The sequence below is a fragment of the Mustelus asterias genome, chromosome 26, assembly GCF_964213995.1.
Source record: "Mustelus asterias chromosome 26, sMusAst1.hap1.1, whole genome shotgun sequence".
Classification (NCBI taxonomy): Eukaryota; Metazoa; Chordata; class Chondrichthyes; order Carcharhiniformes; family Triakidae; genus Mustelus; species Mustelus asterias.
The window spans coordinates 32,928,648-32,950,642 of record NC_135826.1 but is presented as its reverse complement, the minus strand read 5'-3'; the positions used below and the strand labels follow the sequence as shown (position 1 = coordinate 32,950,642).

General features: G+C 44.5%; 1 protein-coding gene across 1 annotated transcript; it reads left to right on the top strand.

Annotated features, from left to right (window-relative positions):
- Positions 1–16,705: 16,705 nt before the first annotated feature.
- On the top strand, positions 16,706–18,568 carry LOC144479745 (leucine-rich repeat and immunoglobulin-like domain-containing nogo receptor-interacting protein 2). Its single transcript, XM_078198778.1, has one exon. The coding sequence runs from the start codon at positions 16,706–16,708 to the stop codon at positions 18,566–18,568; it is 1,863 nt and encodes a 620-aa protein (XP_078054904.1).
- The last annotated feature ends 3,427 nt before the right edge of the window (positions 18,569–21,995 follow it).

The window sequence follows — 21,995 nt, the reverse complement described above, 5'->3', positions numbered from 1 at the left end:
GTGTAGCTGGTTGGGCCAGAATTTATTGTCAATCCCAAGTTGCCTAAGGGCAGTTGAGAGTCAACCACATTGCAGTGGCTCTGGAGTCATACGTAGGCCAGACCAGGTAAGGACGGCAGATTTCCTTCCCTAAAGGACATTGTGAACCAGATGGTTTTTTCCAACAATCGACAATGGTTTCATGGTCATCGGCAGATTCTTAGTTTCAGATATTGTTCATTGAATTAAAATACCACCATCTACCGTGGCGGGATTCGAACCCAGGTGCCTAGAACATTAGCTGAGTTTCTGGATTAATAGTCTTGCAATAATACCACTAGGCCATCGCCTCTGTGGACTGTGGACTGTGATCAGGAACTAAATTGCAGAAACACCCAGATGAAAATAACAGCAGTCAATGCATGCACAATGCGCACTTCCTACTGCAGGGAAAACATCATAGACATCTTCAGCTTTACTTTATTTACAATTTTTCATTTTTTTCGCTGCATTTTGGCAAATCGACACTGGTCGAAACATTGCCATAGGGAATGCACCAGGGAACAATGGTGTAAAAATGGCTAACGATGAAAAAGCTTCGCTTTACAAACAGTGAGTCATCAATTCGACTTCACCCATTTCACAATATTACTAAATGCTAGTTACCTCCACGGCATCTAACACTTCCCGGCAGTGTCAATGTTAATCGTTGGAGCATTAAATGAGTGTCATTAATCCAGGGAAGTAAGATCATTAGCTGGCCTCTGTGCAATCTGCTAGCAACCAACAGCTATATTTCATCATAGAAGACTAATTTTTGACCGCTTTATCTTGGTTCATATTTCAAAGCAGGCAGCAGATACAAAGGCCGCTGAGTAGATTTATACTTAGTTCCAGTCCGCTAATGGTGTAGCCATCACAACCACTTTGGAAATACAAATTTCACAAATGAACCTCACCCACATGTCAGGATTTAACCCTTCTTCATTTGGCTCTTAGGGTTGGGACCACATTGCCAAGGCTGCATTTTATACTCACCCTAGTTATCCTATGAATGCTGGTGGTGCATGTTTTCCTTCCATTGCTGAAGGGCTTGTGGTGATGATGCTTCCACGGTGGCAATGCCTCGACCAAAATAGAGTTGTCTTGCCAGCCAATCAGCACTATTTTCTTGCGCAGTTCCTTTTGGAAATTCTGGGAGATTTAGTCAGGAATCTCACAGAAACATAGAAACTAGGTGAAGGAGGAGGCCATTCAGCACTTTGCGCCTGCTCCACCATTCATTATGATCATCCAAATCAATAGACTGAACCCAGCTTCCGCCCCATACCATTTGATCCCCTTCGCCCCAAGTGCTATATCTAACTGCTTCTTGAAAACATTCAATGTTTTGGCCTCTACTTTCTGTGAATTCCACAGGCTGACCACTCTCTGGGTGAAGAAACTTTTTCTCATCTCAATTCTAAACGGTCTACACTGTACCCTCTGATTGTAACTCCTGCTTCTGGACACCATTGGGAGCATCCTTCTTGCATCTGCCCCGTCTAGTCCTGTTGAAGCTCAGGAGCTAAAGGGAGAAGGGAACAACTGGATCAGGCGATTGGGCCTTTCATGGTACTGCTTGCGAGCCCGGAGGTAGTGCTCAAGAGAATCATCTGCTGTAAGTTGGCCAAAACCCTCTTCCACTCCATGATTTCCCCCATTCCCTCCTTCCTCCTAACATCTGGTTAATCCTCTTCCCTGCCAACAGCCTCATAATCCTGACCTCTCCAATAGATGGAAATTATTCCCAATACCTCTGGTCATGAATTTTTACCCTTGGCTTTCCCGCTGACCACGGCCTATCAATCGGACCAGCTGCCAGAATGGAATTAGAATTTGAAAATGATAATCAGGATCTGCTGTTAAATTTAGCCTGGGACTTCCAAGGTTATTGGCCCGTTCCCGGAAAGCAGGCTTCCCCCCGTCCCCTCCTCAACTCAGAGCTTTCAAAATGTAGATTTTTCCAGCAGTAAAAAAGATTCAGATGACATGAGTTATTGGCCGGAGTTCTCTGACCTCACCCGCAGCTGGGATTCTCCAGTCCCGCTGCAGTGAGTGCAGATTTGGCTGAGCACCAAATTTTCTGTTCTCGCTTGCAGTGGTAGTGGGGTGTGCCAAACTGGAGAATTCCGGCCATCATGTTCTATGGTCGGTAAGTTTATCCGAGGCACATTACCTCCAAGATTACTTTGTCCAGTTCAATTCACAGGCAACATGGGCTAAACTATGAGCATAATCTTGGACTGGACCTGAGGAAATGCAATTGGGAAAAGGCTAAATTCTCAACAGTCTATACCTGAAGAAACCAGGGCCAAAGATGAGAAGGCAAAGTAAAGCTGAATTTGGGCAGACAAATATCAACTTTTCTTTAGAATTCAAATCAGATTGCATATTCCAAATGAAAAATTAAACATAGATTGGTTACTTTGTTGTATGTTAGCCTAACCCCTCAGGATTATTACAGAACAATGAATATGAGTATCCCAGAAATCTGGAGAAACTGGCGAAAAATCATTTAGAAAATCCATTTTCCGGTGGCCTAATTTGAGCTATATTTTCTTTAATGTGCATTTTTTCAAGTACCTTTCTTTCTAACTATTGATCTGTATCAATTGCCACTTCTATTGACAAAAAAAAATTGGGCCCAGAAGGTTTTACGGGATAACATAATGTGGCAGTAAGTCACATTTCATTTTCTTTTTATGAAGTAGATTCAGAATTAGACACAGCTGTCATATTAAATTTCAAGACCACATGCACAGATTGTAATTCCTGCTTTAGGGAGAGTTATTGAGCTTCACAGCGACACAGCGCTTCCACAATCTTAACATTCTCTCGCCGTTCTGTTGACTTCATTTAAAGTTAATACTGATGGAGAAAATAAAATTCATGTTTCCCCAGGTGTTTTCCTGCGGTGAATTTACATCATTCTGACAGCTGCTGAACTAAAAATAGCTTATCCATTTTTTCTTGCGACCGTTTAATGTTCAGGGTAAATTGTCGAGCTCCATCACTTGTGCAGCCTTGCGAAACTCCTTAGGGAAAAAATATTCAACTGTCATGGTCAAAACTAAATCTACGTAGGTTGGGGTTGAGGAAAAATAGCAGTCCTCCAAACCAGAAAGGAAAGGTTAAACTTTATATATCAACTTTCTGTTAGAAAGACATTTATTTTTCTGTGAGATAGCAAATAATGGCATATATAGCACCATGCTCAGTAGAGCATACGGCGTAGGTGACACAATACAGCTGCATTTCCTTCCAAGAAGCTTGTAAAAGGGAGAGTCGGAAACACACTACAAAGCCCCTGGGCTGGCTGTCACAGTGGGGGTTACCCTGGAGTTGCCTCCCTCTAACCAAAGTTAGGCAAATCTTTCAGTCTCATTTGAATACTCACAAACACAGGGCAGGATTCTCCGGTCGGGCTCACCCCGGTAAATTGACCTTTGAATGGTCGGTCAAATTTTCCATCCTGCCCATGGCAGTTCCCAAGGCAGATGGGACTGGAAAGTTTACCCCACTGTCTCGACAATCCAAAATATGAGCTCCCACCTGCACACTTGCACAGTGAGTCATAGAGACTTTTTACCTCTATCTCTCTACTTGCTCTCTCTCTCTCTCTCTCAGATTGAGGCAGACTAAATCTGTCTGTGAAATTCAGTGATATTTTGAGGAAAACTGGTCCTGGTTTCCTACCATCTTCCCCATTTAAAACCCATCTCTGTGGCCAGGTGAATCACAGGGGCCTTGTATCCAGGTACAAATGCTAATTAGCTGTTCTGTAGAGTCCCAACTTCATTCTATCTTGAAATTAAATTGATAGTGTAAAGTATAACTGTTTACAAAACCTGACATTCCTAATAGCTCCATGGGATTTGGGAGGCTAGTAGCCTATTTATCATCAGCACAGCTGTTCCAGTCATCGTGTCCAGGTGTGAATGCCTTACACCTCCTTCCCAGTAAAACAACCTGGGACCCCTTTAATCTTTAACAACCGAGCCACCCAGTTTTGTTATCAGACTACATTCAGAACAGGTCACATGACCCCCTTCAGTCCTTCATTTTACCCTAAATTAAAAATATAGGGTCCAAAACATCACAATCTTATAAAAACTTGCATTTGTGACATTCTCATGAAGTTTAGTCATGAGTGAAATGTAAGAAACAAGGTAACCAATTTGCACATTAGAATCATTGAATCACACAGTGCAGAAGAGGCCTTTCGGCCCATCGAGTCCACACCAACACATTAGAAACACCTGAACTCCCACCTAATCCCATCTGCCAGCACTTGGCCCATGGCCGTGAATGTTATGATGTACCAAGTGCTCATCCAGGTATTTTTAAAGGATAAGCTCCCATGAACAACAATGGAATAATGACAAGATAATATGTTATAGTGATATTGATTGAAGGGAAAATATTGACCAACACACGGGGTATCTCCCTTACTTGTCTGAGAAATGGTTCCAAGGGATCTTTTACACCAAACTGAGAGGACTCATTGATACCTTGGTTTAACATCAGAAAGACGATAGCTCGGACAGTCTAGCAGTACAGAATTGGAGTGTCAGCCTTGATACTTGTGCTCCAAGTCTTGGAGTCGAACTTAAACTTTATGACTTGGAGTCAACAGTAAGATAATTAGCCATAGTCCATGAGGAACCATAGGTGGCTCTCGCTATTAAAGAGACAAGTGGTTATATAGCTTGAGGGTACCATTCTGCATCAAGCATGGGAAAAGATAGGGAGAGAGCCCTCGATGAATTATCACAACCAGTACGGGGATTGAACCCACACAGTTGGTTCATTTCACAAGTGACTGTGTTACCAACTGATCTATTAAATTATCAATTAATCTTTGAAAATCCATCACAATTTTGAACACCGCTTTTGCATCTCCCTTTAGCCTTCTCTGCTCTAAGGAGAAGCTGCTCTAGTCTCTCCACGCCACTGAAATAATTCATTCCTGGTGCCATTCCTGGTACCTTCTCAAGGGCAACTGGGGATGGGTAATAAATGCTGGCCTTTCCAGCAACGCTCACATCCCATGAAAGAATTGTAAAAATTAGTAAATTTTCTCTGTACCCTCCCCAAGGCCTTGACAGCTTCCCTGAAGGACGCTGCCCAGAACTGAAACATACAAATTTTTAAAAATCCAAGAGAAGAAAGGGAATGAGACTGTTTGGGAAACTTTCTCAGGATGCCAGCATGATATGCCAAATGTGTCTTATTCTGTCCTGCAACATTCCATGATTCAGTGACCTCTTTGTCCCCAGTTTTGCATTGATTGTAAGCGTAGTACCTGAATGCATTTTGCTGCTTTTAAAAATAAAATGGTAAGTATCTTTGAGATTTTGATACAAATGTTTAAGCTGATTAGCGACTAAATATTTTAGAATTTGGTTCTTCTCTTGTGCCTTACCCTGGTAACCAGACTTTACGGGTGCAATTTTTCTGGCCCACTGCCAGCAGGGCAGTGGGCTGGGAAATTTAAGCGGGGGGGGGGGGAGAAAATGGGATTCACAACTAGCGTCCGGCTGGTCGCAATTTTCCCATCCATTTTTTGGATGTAATCAGCCTCACACTGTGGTACGGTGCAAGGCTGATTATACGATGCTAATACTTATTAGCATCTATTGAGCGAGCCCGGGACTCATTATCCGGGCTTGCAAAGTTTCTGCCCCACTAGTGGAGTTCCACACCACCAAGGATCGCGTATGGTCCCCACCAATGGGAACCAGACATGACGGCCTCGCTGGTGGGACCAGAGGCCATTGAGAACTCCTGGGAGGTCAGGGCAGGGGGGAGCCCCTTAGGCAGTGCCAGCCTGGCACTCTGGCACCGCCAGCCTGGCACACTGGCAGCTCCTAGCAGACACTGGGCAGTGCCAAGGGGACAAAGCCTGAAGGGATGGGACTAGACAAGGTGGAGCCAGACAGAGGCTGGGGGGAGGAAGGACAGCAGAAGTAGGGGAGCTTAGCATGGTGGGGTGGGAGCTGCTGATAAGGCTGGTGCTCAGAGGCAAGCCATTGGGGATCGGAGGGAAATCCGGAGGCTGGCGATGTCGGGGGAAATCGGGGGAAGTGTTTGCCAACTGATCTCCCGTTATACTAGGAGATCGTGCATGCGCACTAGCCCCCTCTGCAGTCTGATGCCGGCCTCTCGAGCAGGATGAGGCCCTACCCCCCCACTGCATAAATCTCCTGATGTACTCTGATGGACTCTGAGCTTGCCCAAAAAATGGGTGGGAAAAACTCCCATATTCCTGCCCGTAAGGCACTTCGTTTTTGTATGAGAAAATCTCGCTCTACAACTTTAGTTAGCAGTATCAGGGTGCAATTTTCTAAAGGTTTGCACCAGCACATTTGCTGTACTTTAAAGCAATTAACTTACAATCCATTTAAAAATACGAATTCTTGATTTAAAGAATGATCATTCAGGTGGTTTGACCTTCCTCTCAGTGTTTACAAAGACACAGAAGCTTGGAAATTACAACTCACAACCAAATGCTTAAAACAACCTTTCTGATATTATTGGGGTTAACGGGTTATTTTAACTTTGATAATGCCTAAATTAAAGCAGCAGAGATGGATTTGGTTGGAGTTTGTTTGCCCGCATTATGAGCAGTAATCGCATTTCCCGATTTAATGATACTGCTCTATTTTCCTGATCAGTAAGTTTCACCAGCCATCCAAATATAAATTGGACACATTTCAGCAAATGAGCTTCGCAATCCTGAAATGACCCTTTGACCATTATAGACAAGTCTTGTGTCACGGGCATTTTGACACAATGCGTGGGTTTCCTCTGGGTGCTCCGGTTTCCTCCCACAGTCTAATGATGTGCAGGTTAGGTTGATTGGCCATGATAAATTTACCCGAGTGTCAGGGGATTAGCAGGATAAATGTGTGCGGGGATAATGTGCAAACTCCACACAGACAGTGACTTGAGGCCAGAATTGAACCCGGGTCCCTGGCGCTGTGAGGCAGGAGTGCTAACCACTGTGCCACCATGCCGCTCCCTGATGGGCAATTAATGCTGGCCCAGCCTGCGATGCCCACATCCCGTAAATTCATTAAAAAAAAACTTAAAAGTCCATGTTCTATTGCATTGCTTTAGCCAATTTCAAGCCAAAAAAATTGCAATGCAAACTAATGGAAACTCCAGCTCGATTGTGTAGACTGAGACTGACGGCATACAAGATCGTGATGTTCTGCCAGAGCTCAAGCACTATCTACTCTTGCAATGTGAGTACATCATGACTCATTGAATAATTCCATGATTACAATATTTTTGTAATTCATTTCTTTCCATCCATTGCTCCATCTTATGTGAGTTACTTATTCAAAGCTATAGCTTCATCGCTGCCAGAAGCCCACTGAAGGCTCTTAAATGCCCTTTCTTTAGATCTAAGTCTCAGCTGAGGGAAGTTTCCATTGTTTATGTGGTGGAGGGGACAGGAAATTCAACAATGGGTTTTTCATTTGTTTGACACTCATTTTAAAAGGCTACAGTGAATCTTACAGAATATTCCTAACTTTATAGAACATTGTGAATTCTGTGCAATGCTTACAATCTGTGCAAAATTTACAACCCTATCCAGAACCGCCTCACTGTCGAGACCAATCCTCCAGCTTCCAGTAGGGATAGAAATCCCTAGCAATAGTCCAAAGATGTGCAGGTTAGGTGGATTGGCCTTAGTAAATTGCTCCTTAGTGTCCCAAAGGCTATGAGGATTAGTGGGGTAAATACGTGGAGTTACGGAAATAGGGCCTGGGCAAGATGCTCTGTGGAGAGCCGGTGCAGACTAGATGGGCCCAATGGCCTCCTTCTGCACTGTAGGGATTTTAAGAAAATAAAAATCTGTGACAAATTTTTAATGCTTCCTATCCTAGGGCAGAACAATCAATTAACGTGTGCCATGACCCAAGTACCATCCTGGCTCACATTGGCTAACTTGGACCAGGAATTATAGAGTCATAAAGGTTTACAGCATGGAAACAGGCCCTTTGGCCCAACTTGTCCATGCCGCTCTTTTTTTTAAAAACCCCTAAGCTAATCCCAATTGCCCGCATTTGGCCTATATCCCTCTAAACCCATCGTACCCATGTAACTATCTAAATGCTTTTTAAAAGCCTCTACTACTACCTCTGGCAGCTTGTTCCAGACACTCACCACCCTCTGTGTGAAAAAATTGCTCCTCTGGACACTTTTGTATCTCTCCCCTCTCACCTTAAACCTATGCTCTCTAGTTTTAGACTCCCCTATCTTTGGGAAAAGATATTGACTATCTACCTTGTCTATGCCCCTCATTATTTTATAGACCTCTATAAGATCACCCCTCAGCCTCCTGCGCTCCAGAGAAAAAAGTCCCAGTCTATTCAGCCTCTCCTTATAACTCAATCCATCAAGTCCGGGTAGCATCCTAGTAAATCTTTCCTGCACTCTTTCCAGTTTAATAATATCCTTTCTATAATAGGGTGACCAGAATTGCACACAGTATTCCAAGTGTGGCCTTACCAATGTCTTGTACAGCTTCAACAAGACGTCTCAACTCCTGTATTCAATGTTCTGACCGATGGAACCAAGCATGTCGAATGCCTTCTTCACCACTCTGTCCACCTGTGACTCCACTTTCAAGGAGCTATGAACATATACCCCTAGATTTCTTTGTTCTGTAACTCTCCCCAGTGCCCTACCATTAACTGAGTAAGTCCTGCCCTGGCTCAACCTACCAAAATGCATCACCTCGCATTTGTCTAAATTAAACTCCATCTGCCATTCGTCAGCCCACTGGCCCAATTGATCAAGATCCCGTTGCAATTGGAGATAACTTTCTTCACTGTCCACTATGCCACCAATCATGGTGTCATCTGAAAACTTACTAACCATGCCCCCTATATTCTCATCCAAATCATTAATATAAATAACAAATAACAGTGGGCCCAGCACTGATCCCTGAGGCACACCGCTGGTCACAGACCTCCAGTTTGAAAAACAACTCTCTACAACCACCCTCTGGCTTCTGTCAACAAGCCAATTTTGTATCCATTTAGATACCTCACCCTGGGATCCTGTGAGATTTAACTTTATGCAACAACCTACCATGCGGTATCTGGTCAAAGGCCTTGCTAAAGTCCATGTAGACAACGTCAACTGCACTGCCCTCATCTACCTTCTTGGTTACCCCTTCAAAAAACTCAATCAAATTTGTGAGACATGATTTTCCACTCACAAAGCCATGCTGACTGTCCCTAATCTGTCCTTGCATCTCTAAATGCCTGTAGATCCTGTCTCTCAAAATACCTTCCAACAATTTATCCACCACAGATGTGAGGCTCACTGGCCTGTAGTTCCCAGGCTTTTCCCTGCAGCCCTTTTTAAACAAAGGCACAACATTTGCCACTCTCCAATCTTCAGGCACCTCACCCGTGACTATCAATGTTTCAAATATCTCGGCTAGGGGACCTGCAATTTCCTCCCTAGCCTCCCACAACATCCTGGGATATACTTCATCAGGTTCCGGGGATTTATCTACCTTGATGAACTTTAAGACTTCCAGCACCTCCTTCTCTGTAATATGCACACTCCTCAAGACATCACTATTTATTTCCCCAAGTTCCCTAACATCCATGCTTTTCTCAACAGTAAATACTGATGAGAAATATTCATTTAGGATATTGCATCTGGCCCTTTCACATTACAAACTCCACAATACTCTCAGTTTTCTAAACTACATCATACACTGAGGTGGGGGGGAGGGTGTGGGGGGGGGGGGGAGCGGGGGGTGCGGGGGGGGGGGGTGGATTCATTAATAAGAATTGTACAGCAGCCACATGGCAGTAGCGAGCTCCCAAAATGTCTCCTGCCGAAGAGGACTCCATCCCCTGGGGTGATTCCCTACTTTGAGTCCCAGTTGGTCCCTCAGGCCAGGTGACCCTTAACCTACTGAATTACCCTTAAAGGGATAATCAGCACATCCAGTTACCAGGCTGCCAACTTTTACTTGGCATGGGCCTCCACCACCACAGGAGAAATCTGCATGTCAGTTGGAGGGGGTTTCTAAGGGCCCACAGTCAAGGTTTTCCTCACCACATGTAAAGTATCCGCCAGCCCCTCAACCTGCCACACTGTCCCCGGGAGACATAAATATCAGACCTCGGTATGTAACATGCGTCTAATTTTACATGATTAAAGCTTTTCACTTTCTACTGGCAGAGTGTCCATGGCCTAGTGGTATTATCGCTAGACTTTTAATCCAGAAACTCAACTAATGTTCTGGGAACCAGGGTTCGAATCCTGCCACAGCAAATGGTGGAATTTGAGTTCAATAAAAAAAAATCTGGAATTAAGAATCTACTCATAGAATCATAGAACCCTACAGTGCAGAAACAGGCCATTCGGCCCATCGAGTCTGCACCAACCACAATCCCACCCACGCCCTACCCCCATATCCCATCCACTAATCCCTCTAACCTACGCATCTCAGGAAACTAAGGGGCAATTTTATCATGGCCAATCAACCTAACTCGCACATCTTTGGACTGTGGGAGGAAACCGGAGCACCCAGAGGAAACCCACACAGACACGAGGAGAATGTGCAAATTCCACACAGACAGTGACCCGAGCCGGGAATCGAACCCAGGTCCCTGGAGCTGTGAAGCAGCAGTGCTAACCACTGTGCTACCGTGCCGTATTGATGACCTTATAACCATTGTTGATTGTTGGAAAACCCATCTGATTCACTAATGTCCTTTAGGGAAGGAAATCTGCCATCTTTACCTGGTAAAGATGGCAGATTTCCTTCCCTGGTCTGACCTACACGTGACTCCAGAGCCACAGCAATGTGGTTGATTCTCAACTTCCCTCCAAGGGCAATTAGGGATGGGCAATAAATGCTCAGGTCCCACAAATGAATAAAAAAAATTCCAGCTTCAGTGTCATAATGTTGATTTTGTGGACCTCATCAACCGATGAAGTGCATAAAGTGCATTTGCTATAGAATTCTCCATTATAAATGCCCATATGACCTCCACCCAACTAATGCTATTTACAAATAGTCATGCTCCTCAAGGCCTCACAATGAGGAATTTAGAGACTTATTTAGGGGTCTGCTTCCCTGTCCTCAGCTGGGTGTGGGGATGGGAAATGGGAAGGTGGGGGTGGTGGGGACAATGGAGCTGATGGGAACATCTCTGCTCTGGCCAAAGTTAAAGTCACCATCAGGACCTAATGATGTCATCATGCTCCAAAATACCATCTACCCCTCTATCTATCTTTCCTTTAATTAATTTACAGACTGTGGGCATCGCTGGCTAGGCCAGCATTTATCGCGCATCCCTCATTGCCCTTGAGAATATAGTGCTGAGCTGCCTTCTTGAACTGCTGATTGTTTCTTCAGAAGGAACCCTTCAAAATGCAGCTAATGAAAATACAACAAAACTTACTCCAACTTATGAATCAAAGAAAGGGTTTAATAACGAAACATCATTACTCCAAACTCGGGACCTCAGCCTAGGCCATTGCAAGCTCTCCACAATTCTACATAGTTACTTATTTATAGTGAATCAGCTGGTCAGCTGACTATTACATCCCCTCTGTAATTGGTTCCATGTTCTACTGGGTCAGCTGACCCTTACATCTTGTTCCCATTGGTCACATTACATCCAATACAAAGTTGTCACTGGTTACATTCTAACACTGATGTCTATGTGGTGTAGGTACACTCACAGTGCTGTTAAGGAGGATGTTCCAGGATTTTGACCCAGTGATAATGAAGGAATGGTGATATATTTCCAAGTCAGGATGATGAGTGACTTGGAAGGGAACCGCCAGGTGGTGGTGTTCCCAGGTATCAGCTGCCCCTTGTCCTACGAGGTGGTAGTGGTGGTCATGGGTTTGGAAGATGCTGCCTAAGGAGCCTCAGTGAATTCCTGCAGTGCATCTTGTAGATGGTTCACACGGTTGTCACATTTGTCGGTGGTGGAGGGAGTGAATGTTTGTGGAAGGGGTACCAATGAAGTGGGGCTACTCTGTCCTGGATGGTGTCAAGCTTCTTGAGTATTGTTGGAGCTGCACTCATCCAATCAGTTGGAGAATATTCCATCACACTCCTGACTTGTGCCTTGTAGATGGTGGACAGGCTTTGGGGAGTCAAGAGGTGAGTTTATCATCACAGGTTTTCTAGCCTTTGACCTGCTCTTGTAGAGACAGCGGGCATAATTTTCCCCCAAAAAATGGCAGTGTCAGATTCTGAGTGAAAACTGGTTTTCTCTCCAGATCTTCTGATACTTTATCAAAAGAAAGCAGGCGGGGCGGGGGGGGGGGTGGTGGGGGAGCGGGGGCACCATCATTCCTAAGGGACGGGGCCTACAGAGATCAGAGCACCTCAATCTCAATTTTAACAGACGGGCCCATTCACCCACCAACCCCCCGCATCTACAGCACCCCGCCCACCCCCCCCAAACCCCACCCCAACTAACAACAGGACCCCCCCATCAATGATCACCGGCATTTTCTCCCCCCCCGCCCCCCACCCACCCATCCCCCTGCCACAACACCCACCATCAATGTTCGCTGGCAGTCTCCCCATACCATTCGTCACCCTGCCCCCAGGCACCACCCCCTGGCCGCACCTCCAGGGCCCACCCCCTGGCAGTGCAAACCTGGCAGTGTCAGGGCACTGTCCTGCCTTGTTCCTGACCACCCAGGGGCTGCACTAGCCTCCACACTCCTGGCATAGTCATCTCAACTGTCGGAGGGCGGTAATGATTCCTGCCGCATGATGTCACGCAGGTGGGGGGAACATACAGATAATCTGGAAGGTCAGGCGTTATGCTGTCTGGGCATATTTGAATCTATTTTAATTGATGGTATTCAGGTTCACCCCCACGCTGGGCATGAACTTGATTACACTGCGGCGGGGTTGGGGGGGATCTCATTCCAGTGCAAATTCCTTTATAGCCCTCTCGCAAGAGTTTCCAGCCGTGCCAGCATTTACACCTACAGCGAATGGGCCCAGAAAATCCCAGTGTTTATGTGGCTAGTCCAATTAAGTGGGGCGGCATGGTGACACAGTAGTTAGTGCTGCTGCCTCACAGCTCCAGGTACCTGGCTTCAATTCCTGGCTTGGGTCACTGTCTGTGTGGAGTTTACACGTTCTTCCCATGTCTGCGTGGGTTTCCTCTGGGTGCTCCAGTTTCCTCCCACAGTCCAAAGATGTGCAGGTTAGGTGCATTGGCCATGCCAAATTGCCCCTTCGTGTCCCAGGATGCGTAGGTTAGAGGGATTAACTGGGTAAATATGTGGGGTTATGGGGATAGAGCCCAGGTGGGATTGTTGTCAGTGCAGACTCGATGGGCTGAAGGGCCTTCTTCTACACTGTAGGGATTCTGTGGTATCTAAGTTTCTCGTCAATGGTAACCTCAAGGATGCAGATAGTGGGGGATTCAGCGATGGTAATGCATTTGGATTTCAAGGGCCAATGGTCAGATCCACATTTGTTGGTGATGATCATTGCCTAGCATTTGTGTGGTACGAATGTTACTTGTCAGTCCAAGCCTGGACATTGTCCAGGTCTTGCTGCATTTTGAAAATGAACTGCTTCAGTATCTGAGGAATGGTGCTGAACATTGAACATCTCCACTTCTGACCTTATAATGGAAGGGAGATCATTGATGAAGCAGCTGAAGATGGTTGAGTCAAGGACATACCCTAAGGGACTCCTGCAGTGACACCCTGGAACTGAGATGGTTGACCTCCAATCACCACAACCATCTTCCTTTGTATTAGTATGACTCCAACAAGTGGAGGGTTTCCACCCTAATTCCTATTGACTCTATTTTTGCCAGGGCTCATTGGTGCCATACTCAGTCCAAATCTGCCTTGATGTCAAGGGCAGTCACATTCACCTCACCTCTGGAGTTCAACTCTTTTGTCCATGCTTTTACTATGGCTCGAATGAAGTCTGGAGCTGAGTGGCCCTGGCGGAACCCAAACTGAGCCTCAGTGAGCAGGTTATTGCTGAATAAGGTGGGAATCGTCTTGGGTCAGGATTTGTGTGTGTGCATTTTGCGGAAGCAGTTGCCTGTAGTAATCAGCAGCTGCTCTACTTACGTGTGATGTTGGTGTGGGAAGTGTTTGGAAGCTGATGTGTGCAGATCTGACCAGTAGGAGTAGGAGGTATAGGTTTGAAATTCATGGATTTATTCGGATAGCCAGGATACATTTCTGGAGGAGTTAAGGTAGACTTTTGGATATAGTCCTGGGAGGTCAGGTTCCCTTTAGGATTGTGAAAAGTGGGCAGAAATGTATGTAAAGAGTGGGTAAACTCACTGGGCAGGATTTTACAACCTTGCTCAAGTGAGACCGGAAATTCCTGCCCGAGGTCAACAGACATTTCCGTTGTCCGCCTCTCGCCCACTCCGATTCCATGGCAGGCGGGGCAGTAGAATTCCAACGATCGGAATTGTGAAACTCATTGGATCTGTCAAAAACAACTCCAAAAGTTTGAAAATCAACTGTCAAAAGGAGCTGTCAATCCGTCAAGCACTTAAAACTGCTGACCTTTAACTCTTTGGAAAAAAAGTCTGGAATGATAAAACAAAATGTTTGCTTGCTTTTTTACTCTATCTCGTGACATAATCCTGAGGATTTCCACTTCTGGGTTACTGCTGCATGCACAATAATCCATCAATTCCATGATAATCCATCATCACAGCCGGGTGCCTGCCATTACAAAATTTGATTGACAGCTCCAAGTGGTTAGAGACTCTTTACAATTGGACTATGAATTCCGGGGCTTAATTTCATAAAGGATTATGCCAGTGAATAAAATACTTGTTGTTACAAGGAATAATGTCGTTGAAGTTATGTAAATGAGTTTTGATGAATAAGAGTGTTTTTAAAAAATAAAGTCTGCAATAGACACTCTGAACTATAATTTATTTAATCAACATAGGTCCTGAAGTCTGGATGAGATGGCATGGTAGGTGTAAGGGCAAAGGGTGGTGTGTGGGGGACATCAGTTGGCATGAGTTGCCACAAAATTGACATGGGGGCTGTAAAGGGCAATGGGCTGATGAGGGGATGTATATTGGCATGGAGGGGTGAGGGTCAATGAGGATGTGTGGGGGTGGGGGTGGGGGGTATGAGTTGACATGGAGAAGGCATGGGGAGAGTGTGGGGCCGTAAGGGGTGAGGGTTGGAGGGCTGTTTTGTGTTTCTCAGATCTTTCTAGTGCCGGTGCACTGAGGCAGGCCTTCTGCACAGCCTGCCTCCACATCCAGCATCCTCCACACTCCTTCTGGGGTTGCCCAGCCCGACTTGAAGGAACCTGGAACCCCCCCACCCCAGAATGAAAATTTTGACCCAAGTCAGGTTTGCAGAGCCAAGAAATGTCCTGACTCTATGCTCTCAACCTGGGACCAACAATCCAGGCCCTGCCATTGAAAGAGCTGAAAGGTGGGTATAATGTTAAGCATATACTTTACAGCTTAAAACTATCCCCTCAAGGTTCGTTTCTGCCTCATGCCACTTCCCACTTATATTTTTATGTAGTCTTAAGATTGCTGACTGCTCCTTTCTCAGGGCCTGCCTGTGTTTTTAACCACTCAGTCAAGTTTTTATGTTTCTGCAGTACTCATTCTGCTGCAGAACTGCTGGGATTACAAAATTAGGCAATGTCCAGCATCCCACCATACGAATCTTAGCAGCCCTGACTCTGGAAACTGTGCTGGGCCAAAGTTCTGCCCTACACGGTGGCACAGTGGTTAACACTGCTGCCTCATAGCTCCAGGGACCCAAGTTTGATTCCCGGCTTGGGTCGCTGTCTGTGTGGAGTTTGCACATTCTCCCCGTGTCTCCAGGTGCTTTGGTTTCCTCTCACACTCCAAAGATGTGTAGGTTAGGTGAATTGGCCATGCTAAATTGCCAATTAGTGTCCGAAGATGTGTAGGTTAGGTGAATTAGCCATGCTAAATTGCCAATTAGTGTCTGAAGATATGTAGGTTAGGTGAATTGGCTGTGCTAAATTGCCAATTAGTGTCCGAAGATGTATAGGTTAGGTGAATTAGCCATGCTAAATTGCCAATTAGTGTCCGAAGATGTGTAGGTTAGATGGATTAGCCTTGGGAAATATGTCGGGTTATGGGGATAGGGCAGGGGAGAGGGTCTGCGTAAGATACTCTGTCAGCGAGTTGCTGCAGACTTGTTGGGCCAAGTGTACTTCTCTGCACTGTAGGGGATTCTATGATTCTGTTTCTATGATACTCCTGGGAGGATAATATCAGCCACAATATAGCAAATAGATCATAGAACCATAGATTCCCTACAGTGCAGGAGGCCATTTGGCCTATTGAGCCTGCACCAATTACAATCCCACCCACATCCATTTGGTAGAACTTCCGGTACATTATTCATGTCTTCCTTTGTGAAGGCAGAAGCGAAGTACAAATTTAGTTTGTCGGCCATTTCTTTGTTCCCCATCATGAATTCTTCTGTTTCTGACTGCAAGGGGCCCACATTCTGGATATATGATAAAACTTTCAATTGAAAGAAGCTCGTAACTTGAATGGGTAAGATGTAACATGTATGTACTAAATTAACTTTAGTGGTTCGCCCATGGTAACCAAGCTAAGTTTAAGATGCAGTGTGAATCTTTCTAATATCTGTGTGTTTTCTAATGCAGGTGCATGGGAGAATGATAGACTGCATCTGTAACATCATGTTTTACACAATGTCATCATGCTGGCAGCCGTTGCTGGGTCTGACCCTGATGGTTTTAATTACAAGATCAACAATCAGCTGCCCTGCTCGATGTGAATGCGCTGCTCAAATTAAATCAGTGGTGTGCCACAGGAAGCGTCTGACAGCGATTCCAGAAGGCATTCCCATCGAAACAAAAATACTCGACCTGAGCAAAAATAGACTGAGATGCATCAGTTCGGGGGATCTGGCAACTTTTCCCCTTTTGGAAGAAATCGACCTCAGCGAGAACGTAATCACGAACGTCGAACCTGGAGCTTTCAGCAATTTGTTCAACCTGCGAACCTTGCAGCTGCGCAGTAACCAGCTGAAACTGGTGCCAACCGGCGTGTTCACCAGGCTTACCAACTTAACCCGTCTGGATCTTAGTGAAAACAAAATCGTGATCCTACTCGATTATATGTTCCAGGATCTGAGGAATTTGAAACACTTAGAAGTTGGCGATAACGACCTTGTTTACATCTCCCAGCGGGCTTTCAGCGGCTTACTAGGCCTCGAGCAGCTCACCATCGAGAAATGCAACCTGACCTCGATTTCTGCAGAGTCCCTCTCCTACCTCCAAAACCTGATCACACTTCGACTGCGATATCTCGGCATCAGCTTTCTGGAGGAGCAGAACTTTCGTAAGCTGTATAACTTGAAGGAGCTGGAGATTGACTACTGGCCACTCCTTGAGACCATCGCCCCAATGACACTGTACGGCCTGAACCTCACATATCTTTCCATAACTAGCACAAACCTTTCTTCCGTACCGTCTGGAGCCTTCAGAAATTTGGTCTATCTCAGAATGCTGAATCTGTCCTATAATCCCATCACCACCATTGAATCTGGCTCATTTCGTGATCTAATCCGACTTCAGCAGTTGTACATGGTTAGCACCATGCTAGCCACGATAGAGCCGCATGCCTTCCTTGGACTGAGGCAGTTAAAAGTGTTAAACATTTCCAACAATTTCCTGGTTACGCTGGAAGAAAATACGTTGCAATCCGTGAGCAACCTGGCAGTCCTGCGCTTGGATAACAACCCTCTGTCCTGCGACTGCCGCCTTCTCTGGCTGTTGCAGAGGAGAACGACGCTCAGTTTCGATGACAACCAGCCAGCCTGCGCCACCCCCGCAGACATCCAGGGCAGCGAGCTGAAAGACTTTGAGGACTCGGCCCTCCATAACTATTTCACCTGCCAGAAACCCAAAATCCGGGACAGGAAACCGCAGCGGGTGACGGCCGGCGAAGGACAGACTGTCTATTTCACTTGCCGGGCTGATGGTGAGCCAGCTCCGGTCATCATGTGGGTCTCTCCTCAAAGGAGGATGATCACAACTAAAAGTAACGGCAGAATAACTATCCTGCCTGGGGGCACTTTGGAGATCCGATTCGTGCAAGTCCATGACAGCGGAACCCACATCTGCATAGCTAGCAACGCTGGAGGAAATGACACATCTTTTGCAGTGTTGACCGTAAAGGGTCACCCTTCAGATGGAGCCTTATATGCAAACAGGACAGCATACTTAACAGAGTTCAACGATACCGTGTTCAACGACACCCAGGTGTTCCTAAAGTTCACGCTTGATGTGAAAACCATCCTGGTGTCCACAGCAATGGGATGTATCACCTTTCTAGGGGTGGTGCTGTTCTGTTTTCTGCTTCTTTTTGTGTGGAGCAGAGGAAGGGGACACCACAAAAACAATTTCTCAGTTGAATACTCATTTCGGAAGGTGGATGGCCCAACAGTCAGTGGTGGGCAAGGGGGTGCAAGGAAGTTCAATATGAAAATGATTTGAGTCAAGACTCAATGTTGTGGATCCACTGTATAAACTGAGGGGTTCATTAATTACAAATTTTCATAGTCAATAAGCTGATTGATCATTGAAATCATACAAACTTCTGCTTATCATGTTATAATAATAAGCATCACCAATACTGTATGAATGAATCCTCACTGATGGTTCAGGTAAGTGTTAAAAGTCACATGCTGTAAATAGTCACCCAGTCCTTTGACTGGTACGGCTCATTGCAATGCACCATTACCTACTTGCTAAAACTTTTTGATACATTGGGGTACAAATTGGTTCATATCCAAGTTCGTGTGTGAACACAGTGGCAAAGAGGCTCACTGCACTGAAACAGATGCACAACAGGACCAGAGAAACTCACTCGGGATCCTCCAGCTTTACATTCAGGTACGTACCTAGCTTTGTGGCAGCACCTCCACAGTCCCTTTGACCACTTGGCCACTTCAAGACATGTAAGAACTGTCTCCAGTTCATCTGCTCCAGTCAGGCTCACCCCAATTTAGAAAAGAGGTCTGACAATTGTCTTAGGCCCTATATTTGCACAAACAGTAAATCATAGAATCCCTACAGCACAGGAGGCCATTTAAGTTTATTTATTAGTGTCACAAGTAGGCTTACATTAATATTGCAATGAAGTTACTGTGAAAATCCCCCAGTTGCCACACTCCGGCACCTGTTCGGGTACACGGAGGGAGAATTTAGCATGGCCAATGCGCTTAACCAGCACGTCTTTTGGACTGTGGAAGAAGCAGGAGCACCCGGAGGAAACTCACGGGGAGAACGTGCAGACTCCACACAGACACTGACCCAAGCCAGGAATTGAACCTGGGTCCCTGGTGCTGTGAGGCAGCAGTGCTAACCACTGTGCCACCGTGCCACCCATTGAGCCTGCACTGACAACAATCCCACCCGAGCCCTATCCCCGTAACCCCACATATTTACCCCACTAATCCCTCTGACACTAAGGGGCAATTTAGCATGGCCAACCAACCTAACCCACTCATCTTTGGAGTGTAAGGGGAAAATGGAGCACCCGGAGGAAACCCACGCAGTCATTGGAGAGAACTTCCAAACTCCACACAGACAGTGATTCAAGGCTGGAATTGAACCCAGGTCCCTGGTGCTGTGAGGCAGCAGTGCTAACCATTGTGCCACCGTGCCGTCAAATATGACATTTGTTTTCAGCCCCAAAAAAATGAAGGGGCCCCTAACCAATATGGCAACCATCGCAAACCTCCTGTGTGACTGTCAATAAAATTGGGGGATTCTGGGCCCATTTCAAGCCCAGAAAACATGCGAAGTAAAATCCAGTTTTTCACGATACATTTCATTCAGGTGTTTCATCATTGACATGGACAAATAAGAAGATTTTTTTCTTTTTGTTACATAACATAATTGTCCTGCCATGACTTTTTTTATATCTGTGACCCCATGGCTAACATGGTATTTAAACTTCAAACATGCCGACTTTGCAATTTACCAAGACACAATTATCTAATGAAGTTGTGTCAAGCAAGTATTTAACCTCCGTTCCAAACAACTCAGCCAATCAGTTGTATGTGACTATGAAAATCTATAATTGTTTTCTGTGAGAAGTGGACCATTTAAATCATTATTTATTATTGGAAGCGTTGTTTGGAAACATATCTCAGAAGTTTCAGGGGATTATGTTGGATGAATCATTCCACATGCAGTAGTATATAATCAGATGCTGCCTGGATTGTCATCTAAATTTGCAGTCGACAGTCAAACAGACAATTACTCAGGTTTGCCCATGTTGTATTATTTTACAGTTATCAAAAACTGAGTTGACTGTGCATTATTTCTTTATACAAGTTTGTTGAAGCAGCTTTGTATCTTAATTTCAAAAGGAACTGATTTATGAACCTTTATGTTTTATATATATGTATATATACATATGAAAAACGTGCTGTTTGGACTTGATCTTTTACATCAGAATCATTTTTGCTTACATGTAACATGGAAAATAAATGCCTGCTGCGATTGTTGTAAAATTTTGTTTTGCTGAACGTTTTTTATTGTGCTTTATAGAAGATGTCCTTGCAAAGATATTATGCCATTTGTAATGACCTGTTAAATGTTACTGTAGTTTTCTGCATTATTCCACTCAAGCTAAACAAAAACGAATCCCAATTCATCAAAAAAATCTATTACTGCAGCAACTATGTGTATTTCTGATCTTTTTATAATAATCGTAATGAACAACTTACACAAAGTATGATATGCTTTACTAAGCAAATAAATTCAAAGCTCGATCGCCTTGTCTTCTGGCAATGTTATAATTTACCATCGGAAATAAGAGATATTTCAAAGGAGTTAATTCATTTAAGGCAAATACTATTGTTTGGAATGTACAAAGGTGGAGCATGTTTAAAGTAGAGAGAAAAAATCTTACTGTCTTGGTGAAGTTGTCTGTGGAAGCGTAAATTCTGATAGACAGATAGAAAATTCCCCCCCTGGGATTTTGTGTAGTTGGCTACAGTGCACATGATACCTCACCAACTCTGCAAACCAGCCAACTATCATGGTGTACTGTAGCCAGATGATGCCTAAGATAAATAATGACAAAATGAAAAGAAGGTAGCAACATTTTTTATTCAAAAGAGAAACAATAAGATCCAAAAATGAGGAATCAGAAGAACAATTATATTTTTTCCCTTAAGATAACAGAAATGTTAAGGTGAGCTTGTACATATGTGAAATATATTTTAAGAAACAGCTATATTAGCTTCAAAGTTACTTTCAGGTAACACTGAAGAACAATTTAAAATTGCAATCCATTAAGACAGTTTTCCACAATGCCATTGTGAAATATATGAGTATCAACTGGATGAGTTACACACATATCCAAAATTAATTAACCAGTTTTATATAACATATATGTGACTGTCAATTGTTTGTAGTATGAATAAGTGTTGTAACAAGGAGCCCGGAGCATCACTCGAACCAAACATTATTCAAACACAGATAGTGCTTCCAACTAGAATGGCAATAATTTGTTTTATTTCACACCTTGTTCAAAAAAGAATATATATATGTATAAAATGTAACAGGAAAGCATTTTTTTGAAAAATAAACAACTTGTCACACAACCTGATTATTCTTTTCTGCATGAGTTTCCATGATATGCTGTGATCCTCTGTGTGGGTTAATAAACCTTTAATTCCATAATGCTTAGACTAAATGAATCCCCATTTTAAAGGACCTTAGTTGTTAAGATGAGCTCAAACATTCAAGACTCAAGCTTTATTTTTATTATTATTCTTTATTAGTGTCACAAATAGGCTTACATTAACACTGCAATGAAGATACTGTGAAAATTCCCTAGTCGTCACACTCCGGCGTCTGTTCAGGTACACTGAGGCAGAATTTAGCATGGCCAACGCACCCAACC

Bases quoted from the DNA above. Each gene is read 5' to 3' on its own strand.
- LOC144479745 (XM_078198778.1), top strand. From the start codon at position 16,706: ATGCAGGTGCATGGGAGAATGATAGACTGCATCTGTAACATCATGTTT.